This window comes from Hippoglossus hippoglossus, chromosome 16 (genome assembly GCF_009819705.1).
Source record: "Hippoglossus hippoglossus isolate fHipHip1 chromosome 16, fHipHip1.pri, whole genome shotgun sequence".
Lineage (NCBI taxonomy): Eukaryota > Metazoa > Chordata > Actinopteri > Pleuronectiformes > Pleuronectidae > Hippoglossus > Hippoglossus hippoglossus.
The window spans coordinates 13,521,748-13,540,486 of record NC_047166.1 but is presented as its reverse complement, the minus strand read 5'-3'; the positions used below and the strand labels follow the sequence as shown (position 1 = coordinate 13,540,486).

The 18,739-nt window shown below is 44.5% G+C and overlaps 1 protein-coding gene across 1 annotated transcript in view; it reads right to left on the bottom strand.

Annotated features, from left to right (window-relative positions):
• The window catches only part of LOC117777505 (G patch domain-containing protein 8), a 34,704-nt gene extending 18,926 nt beyond the window's left edge, over positions 1–15,778 (bottom strand). The window contains exon 1 of the mRNA XM_034612335.1: positions 15,457–15,778. Coding sequence (XP_034468226.1) covers positions 15,457–15,609 — 153 coding nt within the window. The 5' untranslated portion in view covers positions 15,610–15,778. The remainder of the gene's footprint in view (positions 1–15,456) is intronic.
• Positions 15,779–18,739: the final 2,961 nt, after the last annotated feature.

The following is an 18,739-nucleotide window of genomic DNA, read 5'->3' as shown; positions in this document are numbered from 1 at the left end:
GTGTGCGTGTGTACCAGCCCTTGTTTATAGGTGCAACTGTCTCATAGAGTTTGTGTGTGTTCGTTTGCTCCGGATCAGTACAGCCATTAGAAATATGCTCAAAACAAGAACATAGAGCAACCACGGCCAAGAGCGCAGATGCTGAGCATGGATATGGTTTTACAGCCAAAAGCACAGATGTGTTAGTACCAGTGAGCTACATTATCTCACAAACTGTGAGTTATCTGTTAAGAGACACTACACTGGATAATATAGTATAAGATTACAGCGGCGCATTCCAGTGACTCTGTGTCAGGTGTGTCATGACTCAGTGGGCTTTGTTCACCGTGAATCACCCGTGTTTGTTTAACTCTGCCTTTTTCTTTCTCTCCCACTCAAAATATAACCAAATGTTGTGTCTCCTCCTGACCTTTGCATGTTGAGCAGCATGCAAGAAACAAACTGAATAAATAAATGATGAAGAGATTATATTTGCTAATTTGCCGTGTGCCCTTTGTTGCCTTGCTGATGAGGAGAGCTTCTCCCAGGATTTGATCCTTAAACCGGGGGTGTGCGACCTTTGTTGCAGATGGTTTGTTTGCGTTAGATTTTAATAGGTACTGGATTTAAATTATTACTATTATTACACTGATTTCTTATTGGACTTTATAGGATTTTAATTATCGCAGGAGTGAAAGACAATGGAAAACAGTGATGATGATCTTCATTTTATTCCAATATAACAAAACATCTTCTGTTAGACTGGATAAATGGCCATACCTTTTTCAATTCTAAATGGTTAATAAAACGTTCGAATTTTACAATGCAAGCCTTTCAGACTCTCCCCCACGATGGTAACTGTACAGATCAACACACATGTCACTAAGGGCAATGAATTTAACATCTCGTCCTCTGCTGGCAGCAACTCACTGAAGTCTGTGATCTACAGACATTAGCAGACACTTGGTAGCTCCTCTGGAAATCTTCTGTGAGGCCTCGACTGCAGCCATCTGAGGGACTGTTTACTTTCAGTCTCATCTTCACTAATGAAGCAGATGTTCAGTTGGACTGAGGCCAGATGGCTAACTCGAGCAGTCAAGAACATTAGACTGAAAACATCTTGGTTGCCCATATGCTGAGGATTTCTGACCTGCTGTACCGTCCTTACAAATGGACTATTTACCCCTAATGGTATTCTGCTTTTCTGCACTGCTCACTCACAATGGGTCTGCGTACCAGTGGTGGGATGAAACAAAGTATATGTACTAGTTTCATGTATATGCACTTAGCTTAAGTAGATGTATAAGTTAAATTTGTTTTTTCATTACACAATCTACTACACAACATTTTTACATAGTTTTTTTCAAGTAATCAATAACATGGGACGAATTGGTCTACTGACCAAATCAGAGCAGGTAGCATTAGACCCCGCCTCTTACAATGACAACAAATTATTGAAAAGCATTACTTTGACTGAAAGTAGAAAAGCTAATGTGGTATTTTACTTTAATTTAGTACTTTTTTGTCTCTTTAGTTGTACTTCAGTAAATACGTTCAGGACTTCCTCCACCACTTCCACGCTCCCAGTTCGGAGAGTCAGGAGGACCAGAACAGCATGAGTCATGTGTCATCAGTTATACATCTGCATAGAGCCTCGAGTACAGTAAAAATTTACATCATGTGGACCTCAGCAGACCCTAATATAACACCATATATGTGGAAGTTCAAGGATTGAGAATAATGTGGTACTAAACAGGGGACTGTTTGATGGCAAGATAATTATAATGTGCACATAACTGCTATAGATTTTTTTTAGTTTGCGTCTCCAAACCGGGAACACGCTGACCCAAATACTGCATATAATAAATTAACTCTGGATAATTACCTCATAAAACCCCACCTCAAATAATCCGTCTATTTGAAGCTGAGAGGAAGCACTTTAACCTTGCAGTCATTGTTTTATTCCAAATCTAATACGCCAGCCGAACATCCAAAAACATGTCAGTGCTCTAAATACGTAGCGGCTACACAATGAGTGCCGCTTTCATGCTCTGTTTACAGTAGATTTACTGTGTTTGAGTTTTACTGTGGAAAATAAATCTGCTCTGAATGTATCTGTACACGCATCTATGCCGCTGATAGATTTTTAAGAGCTGAACTTGTCAATAAAAAAAGGGAGAGCTGCAGGGTAGCATCCTGACACCATATATAATGTGTGACATATCACATCTAAATATAAAAGAAAAATAATGAGGGTGTTCAAAAGCCTCGGAACAACTGTACTGCTTTTTCCGTGGCTACAGGGCACCCGTGGCATGGACTGATCGCAGAGCTCTCCTGTTGAAGTCATAAATCTATGATTAGTCACAAGGCCCGACCAAACGATCACTCAGTGAGAGATCAAAATTTAATTCCCTGTCCATCACGATGCAAGGCCACACGATCCGTCCACCCCTCCCGGATGTCATTCTCTCTATCGCTCCCCATTCAACAGGGCTCCCTCATATTCATGGAGTTATTCATGCTCTGTGCCACTGATCAATCTTCTTCTGTGCCACGTTTAAAATCTGCCCACCTCTCAACATCCTCCTCGGCTTCTCTCAATCTCTGCGTGTGCGTGCCACGCTGGTTATAATGTGAGCCGCAGCCTCTGGCTCGAGCGGGACGAGTTAAACTGATTCACCAGGGCAGAGCATAGCTTACAGACAACAAAAAAAAAGCTGAGGACATCTTAAGACATTTTCTCCTCTTGAACAAACATGACCCATACTTTCTTTCCAGCTGTTTTGAGGATCCAAATTGTGTTGGGTTGGATCAAGGCGGATGCACAAATGCATGAAAGCGTGCATGCAAATTCCTAAAATACCCTGGCGCTCCACAAACTGTGGCCTCCTCTGTGTCTTTTAATGTATTTTTATGATCCTACCACTCAATCTCTATGCTCTTCAGGGACTTGCGTTTGTTTCTCTAAGAGGAGAAGGTTTCCCTCCTTCTCTCTCAGTGCACATTAAGGAGAACATTATAAACCAGTTACAGGAAGACAAAGGACGGTAGGTAAAAAAGAATGCATCTGTAACTTCTACACACATCTACACGCACTTATAATGAAGGGAAGTCATTTTTTACCTCTGCCACGGAGGGTATATTATCACCCCTGTTGGTTTTTGTTGGTTTGTATGTTTGTTTGTAAGCAAGATTATGCAAAAACTATGAGACGGATTACCGCAAAACTTGGGGAAAATATGCAGTATGAGTCAGGGAGGAACTCATTAAATCTTAGTGCTGATCCAGGGGCTTTTTTTTTACTTTCCTTTCCATTGTAAGATTGGGCATTTTTCAACACTTGCGTTTGTTTCACAGAGACTAATTCATGGGTCTTGATGGTATATTTGGGGCACTGATATTTATGAGTTTGTGCAATTTGGTGCTGATCCAAATAAAAATACAGATCTTAGAATTTAAATGTGGCTTCATAATTGGGACCTTTTTGATAGTTAGTTAGCAGAAATACACAAAAACCACTGGATGGATTACCATGAAACTTGGTGGAGGGATGAGTTATAAGGAAGAACTTACTCTTTCTTTAACATTGCGAGATTGGAGGTTTTTCAACATTTTCACTGATTTCCCAGGGAATGGATGATGGAAAAAATTACACTGATTATGAACTGATATCTGTGAGTGTGTGAAATTTGGTGGAGCTGGATTGGATTTAAGGGGACTGTTGGTTCCTTGGGAGAGGAAGGCGTTCTACTGAGTGCCATTCAGTTTCCTTTGTGATACATTCTCCACTGTTGCTCTTAGGGCTGAAAGTAACAAAGGAAGAGTCTGGATGGATTGGTGAGATCTGATCAGCTGTTATTCTTCTATTATTGTAGTCTTCTATTATTGTAGTTTCCCTCCGTTTCCCTCTCATATCTGTCTCCCCCTGCCATGCATCGAAAGCACTTGTCAGTTATGTGTCCTTCCATCTGTGCGACTATCAGGTTTCTCTCGTCTCTCGCTAAATGTCATCTCCATTATTAAATGCTTTCCTCTCCCAGCTGGCAGAAAAATGGAATTATATGGACCATATACTCTTGACATTTAAATTACAGACACAACTGAAAAACCCGGCATGGATTAATGGATATACAGCATAGTTGGGTTGTCACATACGCACACACACACACACACACACACATCAAACACATTTCGTGCTGTCGATCTGTCTAGACGAGGCAGGTGATTGACTGCTTGAAAGAGGATTGCGTCTCTATCTGTTTAAGTGATCAAACTGCGACTCTAATCTGCCGGCGTGTGATGATACAGATTAGAGTGAAAGACAAGTTAAGAAGATGAAGGTAATCAGTTTGGGAAGTGACAGATTTAAAGAACAGGATTAATACCATCAAGATTACGTGCTACACTCTTAGCGCCCGGCTAAGTCTCGCCAGCAGAAAAACTTACAGATGACGGGAAAGACACTAAAGAGGAGTGAGGGCGAGGGAGGAAGAACAATGGGACGCGGTTGTCAGGGAATTGAGGAATGATTGCTCCCTCTTTCAGGAATTTATGATGCAGTTTCTTTCAAAGGCGAGCATTTGTGTGTGTGTGTGTGTGTGTGTGTGTGTGTGTGTGTGTGTGTGTGTGTGTGTGTGTGTGTGTGTGTGTGTGTGTGTGTGTGTGTGTGTGTGTGTGTGTGTGCGTGTTCACTCAGTGCGTTTTCCTTTGTGCTATCAGGGGATAACGAAAGTATGTCCAATGAGAGTGAGGGATCTTTTCTCTGGCACATTAGAATATGAGTGCATGGATGGCTAATGATACTACAGATGTGCAAGCAGGAAGGAACCGTTGGCTTCAGCAGCATCACACTTACCCATACAGGACACACACACACACACACACACACACACACACACACACACACTCACTGAGCTTGCTCTGTGGTGCACATCAGTCCAACTTTATTAAAGCTGGTTCTGCTGTACTCAAAGATTGTGTAGCAGTTAAGACCCTGTGCCGGCCAGGGATTGAAATCCCGCCAGAGCACTCTGCTTTCAACATCCTGCTCTGCCTCCTTACATCTCTCTGCTCTCCACATCTCTTTCTTTTTCTGTGTGTCCCTGCTATCCTTCCCAACTTCTATCCAGCCCGTACTGGCTGCATTAATATGTGTGGCTGTGTAGCACAGGGTTTAGAGGTTTATGTCTCCTAATAGACAGAGATTTGTCCTGTCACACCAACACCCACATGCAGCTTACAGAGAGAGAGACAGAGAGAGAACGACTCCCTCCACTCTGTGTGTGGAGGGGAGAGAAAGAACATTTATGTTCCTGTCTTATCTCCAGAGAGAAAGGTTCCATTTCTGTACAGACAAATCATAAAGCACTCATTTGTGGCTTTCTCATCTTTTCTCCCACGCTTTCCATTTTCTTCTTTCCCCCCTCTCCCACTCTCTCTCTCTCTCTTCTACCCCTTTCTCTGCCTTTTTCTCTCGCCCTGATTGGATTAAGACCAAAGAAACAGAGTGAGGAGATGAGGAAGGGATGAGAGCTTATTAAGCGTATGCAAGAGGTGAGATGACATTAAGCTCTATGGAAAAGGATTGAGGATGAGGTGTGTGTGTGTGTGTGTGTCTGTGTGTGTGTGTATGTGTATGTGTATGTGTATGGCACATTTCTGTATTTATCCTCGCTGAGGGAAGGGTGAGAAGATGCAGGAAGTGAAGCGTTTAGCTGTGGAGCACTTTAATCAAGGGGCGAGCAATCCTGCATGACCCACTCTGTCATCCATTATTGATGCCTGCCTCAGCCAGGCTGATGAATCATTAAGCCACTCATCAGGCCTGGGAATTCTGCCTCCACCTCGGCCGATGACACTCATATACATAAATCACATGCTGCTATTTCTCACATGCTTGCACATAAACACAAACACACCCCCTCACACAGTCACACACGGAGCTCATATGGTGGGTGTTTGTCTTGCTGAGCATGGCTCACACTCTCTTCAAAGCTTTTTTTGTTTCAGAAACATATTACTGTCATACCTGGAAGAGACGAGTTAACTGAAGCTGCAAACATGGAATTCAGAATGGGGCTTGTTACTGTTCATGACAAGAACTCCACAACTTTGACACCTGCATCGTCTGCATAGAGATGAAAGATTATATGCTCACATCTTCTGGACCTCACATATCTGTTTTCACTTACCCACAGAGGTGTTTTGCATATGTAATCCAAACAATCACATGCACACACACACACACACACACACACACACACACACACACACACAGTCACACACACACAAATGCACAGTGAACTTAACATGTGGAGAGAAGAGAGTAAGAGGGGGAAACAAAAAGAGGCAGAGTAAAGCCCATCTTTCAGAGTTTGTGTTTACTTCTTGCCTCTGGCTTTTATGGCAGAGGAAAAGTGAAGAATCTTAGGGAAATTGATAAATACCCATGACACCCCCCCCCCCCCCCACACACACGTACGCACGCACGCACACACACACAGACACACACACTCACATTCCCGCACGCAATCCACCCACACGTTTCCTCTCATCTTTGTGGGGTTTCCCTTCCTCTCCCCTTCCTCTACCTCTATCCCCCCTCTCTCCTGCTGTTCCCATGTCTTCCCATTCAGTGTTGTGACTAATCCTGTACCAAAGGGTAAGAATATACCTCACAGCAAGGGTAAAGAGCCCCCATAGCCGATTCATGCAGAAAAGCACAAACACAGTCACACCAAACATTCATACACAAATAGACAGAGGGAACAGGCATCCTGTCCATATGACGGAGGTATAGCCAAGGCCCGGTGGCTGGTAGCCGGAGGCTGCTTGCAGACCACTCTGATCCTGCCATCCTGGCAGCACACAGCCAGGACATTTCTGCAGCGCTAAGCCGAGCGCCTGGCATCTCCAATCTTGCTAAACACAGGAATGCTGCTTCTCATGATAATTGCGGTGGGCTGCTCGCTCCATCATGGCTGATGTGAAGGCTGATGTGAAGCAAATGGCATGAATTATTAGTTTCTGCATCATGGCTCATCCTGCTGGTGGAGGTAGGCCTGACATAATTTGATGCATTGTTACTGATGCATGACCGACCTCAGAATGTCCTAGTAGGTCCTATCTGTTTGGATACATAAACATAAGAGTGCACCAGAATGAAGACATGTGAGAGCATACACAATGTTATTATAATACAACATGCATTTTTGACCCACTTGCACCCTTGTACACACTTGTCCACTTTTTTTTCCCCAGCCTCGTGAATGTACAAATGCATTTTGCTGTACAACCAATTTACTCAATACACAGTGCGCTCATGCAGGCAATATATTACCAGGTACACACGCATTTTAATAAAGTAATAGCTCAATAATGTCCTGTTCATGTCTCGGAATCCTTGACCCGAACACTGACCTTTTTCAACGCCTATTTTTCCCGAGTGGCCGTCTGTCAGAGGTCTGAGGAGAGGTGAAAGGTCAGGGGTGGCTGAGGCACCACAAACATAAGAGCCTTGCCTCGAGATGCAACAAAATCCTACAAATAAAAAATCCCTGCAACCAAATCAATTTTATTTTTTAGTTGTATTTCTTGTCAAAATAATAGAATTTGAAATCTGAGAGTTGCCCTCATTAAAAACGAATACATCCTCATTTTTCGACAACAGGCGTAGAACTGAAAATTTCAACACACAAGTTACCAATGTCGAAAAACATGAGCTTTACATTTCAATCTGATTCAGACAATAACTTGAATTGATCTGTGTGAGTGTATTTGCTATGGTACAACCCATTACACCATATTCTGCACAGGCCACAGCAACACAAAACATGAAAGCCTCGATCTTATGTCAACGATGGTAGGAAGAGAAGGGAAACTTGTTCCCACGCATTAAAATTCCTCTGCCACTTTGATCTATAAATGCAAAGTGCCTTCTCGACTTCTTTCAGTGGCAGTTATTTTTATAAATCGGCCTTATGCACGTGAAGACTCGAAAGAGAATACGAACTGAGCATCAAGCTGGGGACAAAATCCAAGTTGCTATATTCAGGGGGAGGAACCAATAGGTCTCTGCTGGACTTGGAGTAATTCCTGGGCTTTTTGCGCAGCCAGGACGTGCTGGTTCACAGCCTCGCTTTCAATGAGTCATCTTCCCTCCTCCAGAGAAGAGATAATTAATTTGTCTGAGCTGCTCTTAACCCTGGCCTGCATGTCAGCGGTGGAGACGCACACAGGCATTCAAGCACATAGGTGCAAATATCTGTAACATGCACACCTACACGTGCATGCAGGCACATATGCACGGCAATTTAATGGAGCTATAATTGTATCCCCACATCTGTTCCGCCACGAAAGCATGAATTCGGGAAAGAGAAGCAGAATAAGAGGCAGGGTCTGTGAGAAAAGTGGAGGTTAGTGAAAAACGGAAAATCTGACCATCAATAAAGCACACACTCTTTTCTTTATAGGATATATGGCTGCTGCAATACTGCTCCAGTCGCACACACACACGCACGCACGCACGCACGCACGCACGCACGCACGCACACACACACACACACACACACACACACACACACACACACACACACACACACACACACACACACACACACACACACACACACACACACACACACACACTAAAATTCAAAGGCCTAAACAGCTGAACCTTTGACCTGATAAAAAATGAGTGGGCCGGAGAGATGAGACAAAAAGCAATAGGAGCGGGAGATAACAGCTAGAGAAATGAATGGAGGAGAAGACAGAAGGCAATGGCAAATAATAGTCGGAAAAAAAGGAGAGACAGAGGAGGAAAATAACTCCAGCAGAATAAAAGAGGATAAAACCGGATTCTTGAATGAAATGAGGTCTTAATGACTAAGAAACCAAGAAGGCTTTCATCTCGTCATCTCCTTCCTGTCGTCTCGCTTTCCACGTTTTTTTTAGGACTTGGCCGATGATACTATTTTGATAGTTATGATTTGGGGTTTTTTGTGTGTCTGATTTGGTTTTGAGCGTGTCTTTCAGTTTCTACCTGAGCGGGTGCTCCAGATGGTTCATCAAATATCCCGTAATTATCAAACACCCACTAATTGTATGTGAGTGTGTGTGTTTATGTGCTGGTGTGTCTCCAGGTAATTATCTGATGCTGCGATTACTAATGACCACACAGACAAACATCTGTCCCAAGGTAATATACAAAATGAGAGGTTGGCCATCTGCTGTGTGTGTCTGCGTGTGTGAGTATGTTCACAAGTGTATTATAACTTGTGTGTCACTCCCAACACACATCTAATTTCAGGATCTGCATTTTAAAGGTGTTACAACATCTTATAATAACAATTGTAAACCATCACAATGCATCCTCCCCGTTCGAGTACCAACAGACAAACACAAAACACACTCAGCTCACACTTCACCCTCCAAACGTGCTCACACACACCCACACACAGAGCTCACGCAGATCAACAAACAGCCTCACAGTTATGCCACAGAAGCAGATTTTCCCTTTTCAGACATCAGACCTCAAACACAGATAAATAAATGCCTCCAATTCACAAACCAGCTCGTGATTTCTGGCAGGGCTTAAATGGAGGATTGTGAATGTGGCAATGCACAAGTCATGAATGTGAAAAATCAAAAATGAAATACGTGAATGAACATTTTTTTCGATTTTTTTCAATTCATACACAGTAGGCGTGTGTGTGTGTGTGTGTGTGTGTGTGTGTGTGTGTGTGTGTGTGTGTGTGTGTGTGTGTGTGTGTGTGTGTGTGTGTGTGTGTGTGTGTGTGTAGAAAACTGAATGAGGATCATTTCCATCTCAGAGATGAACAAGCACCACAAAGCCTGTAAGCAGGGGGCACAGAGACACCCGAACCCAGGTGGAGAAGAGCGCTCGTACTTCTCGAGCCTCCCTCTTCTTCTCCATCGTTCCTGAGGGCGTGCAGTGGGAAAGGCTGCCAGGTTATGTCAACTCAAACAATGGTTTCATTCACACGTTACACAATGCAGCACAAACAGAGGAGCAAACTTTGAGGGTTAAAGAAAAAGAAAAAGAAAGAGAAGTAGAAGAGAAAAAAAACGACTTGAAAATGAAATTGGAAAAGTCAGAACATACAGAGGCAACTAAGTATTTCCTCTGGGGAATCATCCCTGTTACCAAGTAGAGGTTATTGAAGCATTAGTGCTATGAAGCACTAATGAATTCATTAGCTAAATGAAATGTCAATAAAGGCTTGAGAGAGTGTTCAAATCGATGCCAACTGTCTTTCTCAACCCCTCTCCCTCCTCTCTCTCCTTATCCTATCTCACCCATCTGTCCCAATTATCCCCCTTTCTCCCCCGCACACACTCACAGTCGCGCGTGCACGCTCTCTCCGGGGTGATGAGTGTAAACTGTGATGGAGGACATTAGCAGTGATCAGTGGGAGCACTTTGCAGCGGTCAGCAGGAATGGCCCAGTCGTACAGGACTTTAGTATTCTGCAGCACTCACCTGCTCGTTCTCAAACTGCTCCACCCGGGCCTGCTGGCTGAGCCGCTGTGTGTGTGCGTGTGTGTGTGTGTGTGTTTGTGAGGAATTAACATTAGACTTTATCAATGTGAGTGACTGCTGCATTACAGGCCTTGACTCTGAAATAGCTTTCCTGGCAACGGAAAAGTCAACAAGGCTGCAGCTGGTTTTGAGCTCATATAGCAAACACTTTTTTTTTCTTTTTTGATCTTGAACTCACTTTGAAACAATCGCTTTGTTTCTGACATTTGTGGAACTTTGTAAATGTCAAGATGCTATTACAAGCCTTCTCAAATGAGAGTTCTGTGATACTAAGCTTGTTGCACTTCCTGTGATCGTCATTAAGAGTGCACAAAGATTCCTGGGTGTTGTGTTTATGCCCATGAGCAAACTGGCGTGCCAAATGGAAAGCCAGTTGGCTCATTTCACCTCTGTCCCCTCATGATGGCTTAATATTTGCAGCTAAGTGCCTGACTCACTCCGAACATGGCTGTGTTTTTGTGCGGCTAAATAGCTGTTTCGAGATAATTGTTCGGGGCATATGTTTAAATGCCACCTCATTTACATAAACACTGTTCAGCTCCCTGCGGAATCAATGAATACATGAGGGTGCAAACGCGGAGTCACACACTCGCACACGCCGGCGCATTTGCTCTCACTTTGACACCGTGCTGTATAGCCAAGGCTTCATCTGTTTTCTGCAACAGCAGTGAAATATACATCAAAGTGGGCCTCAGTGGATGAGCAGCTAAGTGTGCACGGACACACACACACATACACACACACACGTACACACAAGGCCATAATATTCTACAGAGGGAGGGTTTCTGCAAGTAAATGGGGAGACTCAGGAGACAGGAAAATAATTGAAGGTGTGTATCAGTCTGGATCTGTGTGAACTCAGGGTTGCATTGGAGCGGAATCTGTCCTCTTTGCACACACCTTTCTGTCGCCACATCTCCCCTCTCCTGTCCTCCCTCGACACCGACACCAAGAACAGAAAAAACCCTCCAAGTGCTAATAAGAGTTTGACGAATGATTCATCAGCGATGATTATGAAACTAATATACATAGAGGAACCGGAATTTAGACACGTCCGAGAGACCTATCACAATGACTAATTAATGGTGATAAAGTACTAATGAGCAAAATCCTGATGTCGACGTACGGCAGCACTCCACAGGAGAGCAAGCTCAACAACAAACCGGTCTTAACAAACACGGGAGGATTGGCTGCGAGGGAAGAAGGGGGCTGTGTGCCAGGGCGGCTGCTCTCTACCACTCACAGGCGCCCAGTGTTTTCTTAATGCTGCAATGCCTTATCAAAGCGAAGACGCGAGAAGTTACCCCCCCCGACAAATCCTCGTTGTAAAATCCTTTGTACTCCACTGATCTGAGCTAAATCAAAGAGCAGCTTGTAGCTGTTGTGCTGGCTGCTGCCGCTGCTGCTGCTGCATACTTTACCGTGGGAGAGACAGGAGCCAAAGACGCTGTTCAGCATGTCTAACAGTCTTGAAGAGGTGTGTTACTCGCTGGCGGCTGAAGGACTATGTTTCACCTAACCCACGAGGTCACTTTTGAACTGCCAGGACTCTGGTGCAGCGTGTTTATCATGCTGACAGGCCCATAAATTGGCCCATGTCTAAACTAATATGGATAAATGTGAAAGCACATCTTTCTTTGACCCTCCATACCCACTTAGCCAGCATATTCCAACGCGGAAAACTTTCCACATGTAGCTTTATCTGCATTAGTTTGGCCTTGGAGGTAAAGGATGCCCTCCCTTCCCCCGAATGACATCTAATACAGTCTGCAGCTTCGAGGGAAAAATATGTATTCAACTGCTGTTTTTTCTTTTGCCTCTGTTCACAAGGAGGTCAGCCACAGTTGAGCCTTTAAGACCCCACAGCTGGGTTTTTTCAAGCCTTCAGCCGGGTTTCGATAGTCGATATTCCTGTTGCTAGAAAACTTCTGAGTCACTGCCACTCAAGTTATTTTCTTAAATATTTTCCTTTGATGCCTTTGATTACCTAAATAAAACTGGGTAAATTAGCTGGACGTCTTCTGACTTAAAAGTCTTACCAAGCATTTTACTGGAAACTATAATTATTAATGCGACCGCCGTCAGGTTGTCCGTCAGTCCATTCGTCCCATTACCGTGAATGCGATATCTCAAGAATGACTTAAGGGGATTTCTTCAAATTTGGTACAAATATTGGCACCAACATTCACTTAGATTCAAGGATGGTCTGAATAGAATTTAGTGGTCAAGGGTCAAAGGTCAAGGTCACCGTGACCACACACAGTATGTTTATGTTTTTCTTGAACCTGATATCTTAAGATCAGTTTAAGGGAATGTCTTCAAATTTGTTACAAATGTTCACTTGGACTCAAAGATAAACTAATTAGAATTTGGTGCTTGGAGGTGAAAGGTCAAGGTCACAGTGACCTCACATCCCTGTGAATGGGATATATTAGGACTTCATTTCATTACATCTGGTACCATTCACCTGGACTCACTGATTAACTGATTCGATTGCAGTGGTTAAAGGTCAAGTTCACAGGGGCCTAAAAAAAACGTATTTTTGGCCTCTTCAATGTGATTTATCTCCTTGAGGGAATTTTTGGTAATTAGTTGTAACTTGGACCAAGATTTTCAGATGAAGTGATTACGTTTCACTGGGCAAATGTCAAAGATCGCAGTGACCTTATATCAGTCTGGGGGGAAAAAAGTATGCCTTAATATATAGATGGAAATTGCACTGGTTGACGGAGGCATACAACCGCAGTGTGATAATTCTAGTGTAGTGTAGTATTCGTAATACAACTCAAAGATGTTGAGTTCAGAATGAAAAAAATAGAAAAGAAGAAAAGACTCACATTTGAGAAACTGGCATAAGTGGAAATATTTGCTTTAATTAAAAGATACTCAAATGATTCATCACAGTCAAGTTCCATGTTTACTTTCTGTTGATCAAATGAATTCATTGTTTGACTAAAGTTATTTGTCGGAAACTTTAGATATACACAATTTATACTTAATGCTAGACTAGAACCAGGTTTCGTGGTGCTCAAGAAGCACTGTGGTCCAATGCGCATCTCTAACTGCAACTGTAAGTTTAGTCTGCCAAAAATTAAAAGACGGTGATGAATTATCCATCTCATGCAAATGTCCAGTATCTATTAATTCTCAGAAATTTTCATGACGTAAATTCTTAAATAAACACATATCAGTGACAGCCTGAAAAGTAAGCAGACACACTCATTAGTCGCACAAATGTCACAGTGTGCTGCGTGTGCATCCAAATGGGACCTCCAATAGAAAAACAAGCATTTGATTTAAATTATGTAGATGTACAAGTTACATGTAATGAATGGGCAGCGAGACCGATGATTCAGATGATCACATTTAAAATGTGCTGATTTGCCTAATTCTTAATGGAGATTTGTGTATATGTAGGTAGACACACTGTACTGCCTATTAACAGAATGTATGTTTTCTCATTTAATCTCTTAGCAAACTAAAATAATGTGTGTGTGAGAGAGCGAGGGGGAGAGAGATAGAGAATGAGAGAGAGAGAGAGAGAGAGAGAGAGAGAGAAAGAGCGCGCGAGAGAGAGAAAGAGAAAAAGAGAAAGAGAGAGTGTGTGTGTGTGTGTGTGTGTGTTTATGAGTGAAAGCAAATCTTTTTAAGTAGATATGTGAATATAAGTCTGAACATCATCTCTGTCACTGTGACTGTGCTCTGCTCAACACTCATTCCCGTCACATAGTGAGCGAGGGCCTAACATGACAGACTGGTAATGACTCAAGTATGCACACACACACACACACACACACACACACACACACACACACACACACACACACACACACACACACACACACACACACACACACACACACACACACACACACACACGCACACACACGTACCAGCTGCTCCTTTCCTCCTTTCTCATCAAACTTGTCATCGGCTCTGCCAGTTTGTCTCGTCTCACATTAAGAGCTCATGAATAATGTGTGATTACCAGAGACTTTCCCCAGCAGCTCCTAAATCTACAACACACGTTCACCCTCATTAACAAAGTCCAAAATATGATGTACATATAGTACTGTCATTTTGTCTTTATTACTTCTCTGCCCTCTCTCTCTCTCTCTCTCTCTCTCTCTCTCTCTCTCTCTCTCTCTCTCTCTATCTCTCTCTCTCTATCTCTTAAACATACACACACTCTCTCTTTCTCTGAAGTGCACACAAACCAAGAGCCCGTTTGGTGGCTCAAAAGAACCACGGGCACCAAGGAAAGGTCAGGCACTTACCCCACCAGGTTGGGCAGGTCAAATACACACACACACACACACACACACACACACACACACACACACACACACACACACACACACACACACACACACACACACACCTACCTAACAAACACTCCCCAGGTAATTAGAGCTATTTTTCGTCTGGGCAACTCATCTCCTTCTCAGAGCACTAATGTCATTTGATTCGTTTTAATTCCCCAAAACCACGAGAGAGAAGGAGGCATGGAGGGACAATGGCTTCATGGTTGGATACTCACTTTATCCTCTGTTTAAAATATTCACATTTACTATCCTCTGCCAAAAGAATCTCTCTTTTATGGTTCAGGGAAAAGAAAAGATAATCCCTCGCGGAAAAAAACACATCCACCTCTGCCATCCACCTCCAGATGACAGTGCCTCTGGGTCTGTAAAGGCTTTTATCTACCCTGTTTACACACACATGCAAATACACTTTTTAACAGCGAGAACTTCATACAATAACACAAAATACATTCTTTAACCCTTAGCATGAACTTGTGCCAAGAAAAGGTGCTGAAAAGGAAGATCTAACTTGACTGAAACTCTTTCACAAGCTCCAGGACTACCACAACTACAACCACACACACACACACACACAGACACGTTGTCCTACCGGTGAATCACTGGTTGCAGTTGGACACAGTGGTCCTCTGAAGACCCCCTTTACGCGCCTGAAGTGTCCATTGCTCAGGTGCGTTGAGCTGATGACCAGGTAGTAACACGCGCTGCACGCCATCCCGGGGGCCTCTCGGGGTTTGGGGCCCATGGAGCGAGTTTCCTCAGTGTCCTCAGGTCCTGGGTGGGTGTCGTCGGTGGTGTTCCGGAGGTCGCCAGATGAAGTGGTGCCACGCACGGATGTTGTTGCGCAGGTGAGAGCGCGCGGCCGGAGCAGGAAGTCTCACTCCTGTCCCCTGTTGGGAAGAGAGGACAGGATGAGGAAGTGTGAGAGAGGGACAGACAGAGACAGACTGAGAGACAGTTGTATCAGACTGACCGAGCTCCACCGCTGGAGTCTGTGCTTGGCATGCTGTCGTCGGTCGGGCTTAAATAAATGAATGAGCGCCTGTAGAGCGCCAGAAGAAGAGAGGTATCCATCCAGTCCCAGCTCCCCCCCACTCCTCTCTCTCTCCCCCCCCCCCCCCCCCCCCCCCCCCCCCCGCCCTCTCTCTCTCTCTCTCTCTCTCTCTCTCTCTCTCTCTCTCTCTCTCTCTCTCTTTCTCTTTCTGTCTGTTTCTTTTCCCCACTCCACTGGTCCAGTCTGCAAACTGTGTGCAGCCTCAGCCAAGCAGCGGCAGCAGCAGCAACAGCCCAACTGGGGCTCTCGTCAGCGAGGAGCAAAGAGGAGCAGACGCGCTCGCAGGTGCGCCTCCGCTCTCACGCACGTCGAGGAAGAAAAGAAAGAGGGAAACATCTGACCCAGTTTTTTCTCTCCTCTCTGCTCCCTGTTTGATTGACACCCGGCTCGTGGGTGAGATTCCGCGGTGCGTGGTGCGCGGAGACGGTTCGATCCATCCAGAGCAGGGGGTCCTGTAGTTGTTATGATGAGGCTGCAGCGCAGGCGTGCTGAAGTGGCTCCGATTCTGCCTCAAGAAGGAAACACACACTCCTCCTCAACCCATCTCTCTGACTCTGTGTGTTTGTGTGTGTGTGTGTGTGTGTGTGTTCTGAGGAGCTGCACCCCCGGATTCCAATCTGCAGCCCGCCCGTGTCCGTGTGAGTCTGGGATCACTTGTGTCCGCGCGCTGTGCTTGAGTAACTCTGAATTGAAGTGTGGAGCCCCCCCTCCCCTCACACACACACACACACACACACACACACACACACACACACACACTCCCCGCCCCCCCTCCACCGCCGCCCCCGTCTCTTCTCTGCCATTTCTATTTTCTCCTGTGTCTTCTTCCATCTCCTTATCTGTTTTGGCTGTGCGTCACGAGCAGGGAGTGGGGATCAACTTTATTTCGCAGGGTGTCTGACACTGTGCGTTATACGAATTGAAAACGTCTGCAAAGTGAGCCGCAGACATTATGTTTCAGTCAGTCTCCCTCTCTTGTCCCCTCTGGTCCACCCTCACCCCATGTCTCCCCCTTGTCTCACTCTGCCCCCCCCCCCCCCCCCCCCCCCCCCGCCCCCCCTCCTTTTTTCGGCCATCGAAGTAAAAGAGGCCACGCTTTTTTTTTTTTTTTTTTACAACAAGCTCTCGGTGTCATCGCTTGCTGATGATGTGGTCGCAGATAAAGGGGGTCTTTCTCCGGCGCGGCCTGTCAGAGTGGCCCCGGGCTCCGTCAAAGAGCGCCTCGGAACCAGCTGCAGCTGAGCCCCACAGTCTGTCTCGGCGGCGCATGGCGCTGTTCACCGCCGCGGTGCTGAAACTATTAAGTTGCGAGCGCCCGCTGGCACTGCGCGGCGCGTCATGCATATTCAACCCGGGATTAAGGTGCCTTTTGTCCGCAGACAGCTCGTGGTTTTCGAGGTAAACATAAAGTGGAAGGACACCCAGGGACGAGGGTCCGCTCTGCTCTCTGTCAGCTCCCTCCACCAAAGGCATATATCCTTCGTTTTTAACCATTTCTTTATGGGCCGAATCTTTATTTAAGTCAGGACAACCCGTCACTTCTTGTCAAGACGAAAAACCTCTCAACACAACCACCTGACTCTTAAAGGCTATTTATCCTCCCACGCCAACAGGCTTTAGAGTCAGTGCAGCAGTGAATTCAGCTTTAAATATCCCCCTCCAGTGACTAAATCAAAGTAACATAAAACCAATGTGCTGCTGTTGTTTTTGATTCACAGGAAAGGAGGGGCCTTCAGCACAACTTTCTTTTATCGCATCTTTTATTCAACAAACACCCAAAGGACGACTTGAGCAGCAAACCTTTCATTCCTCCGCCCCAATTTCTGAGGCCACTGAACTTGATACCACATCAAAAACAAAACGTGGCTGATCCTTGTCCTTTTGCAGCCTTTGCAAACATACTTCTTCCCAGCAACCTCCTACTCTTTGTGAGACATGTTGCTCCACTGCAACCTACTCATTCCCTCATTCAGCAGTTCACCAGGTTTCTTCTGTCCAGCAGGTTCCTGCAGCTTTTCAGCCCTCCCAAACACCAGCCCTCCGTAGAGCTGTGTTATTCCAAGCAGAGCTGGATTTTAGTTTTTGATCAGTTATGACTGAAAGAGAATGTGATCGTGCTGTTTTCTTTTTATCTGCATGAGAGGTTTGTTCCATGAGGAATTTGTCCATCTGTCCGGCTACACCACACTCATACATGCGTCTGTTTACAAAAACACAAACATGCAGGAGCCGACACAGAAACCCTACATTATAAACTTTGTTTAAACAGACAACCTTTTGGCTATTGGGGCAACGGTCGATTTGTGTTCCGTAGAGAGGGAAAATTGTGGGTCAGAGTGCATCAAAAGCAATGCAAGTGCATTCAACATGCAAAGATCTGCTTCTGTGTGTGTTTGTCCACGTCTGTCCTTATATAATCCTTATGCCAACAACCTATTTTGGTTCATAGGAAGGGACCTCATGAACACACTCCTGGTTTTTAGTAGGTGTGATTCCAGTGACTGTGTAATATAGATATGATATAAAATAATATATTAAAGAACAATCGGCTCTAGCCAAGAGCTAATGGTCACATATTTTGAGACAGAGATATTTATTCATAACGTAACTTTTTATCAACAAATTATTCATGAAAGTTTCTTGGAATTTAATACTGAAAATCTAAATTATACAATATTTTTGAGATTTAGATTTTGCTCCTGGTCAAGCTCATCATGATTTTTGGTGATCGTGTATTTTTCCTTGAGTGTGTCGGCCTGCATTAACACAGGTACAACATTATTCCAGTGCTGTCTGCTAATCTGTGCAGGGCGTTTAGCCA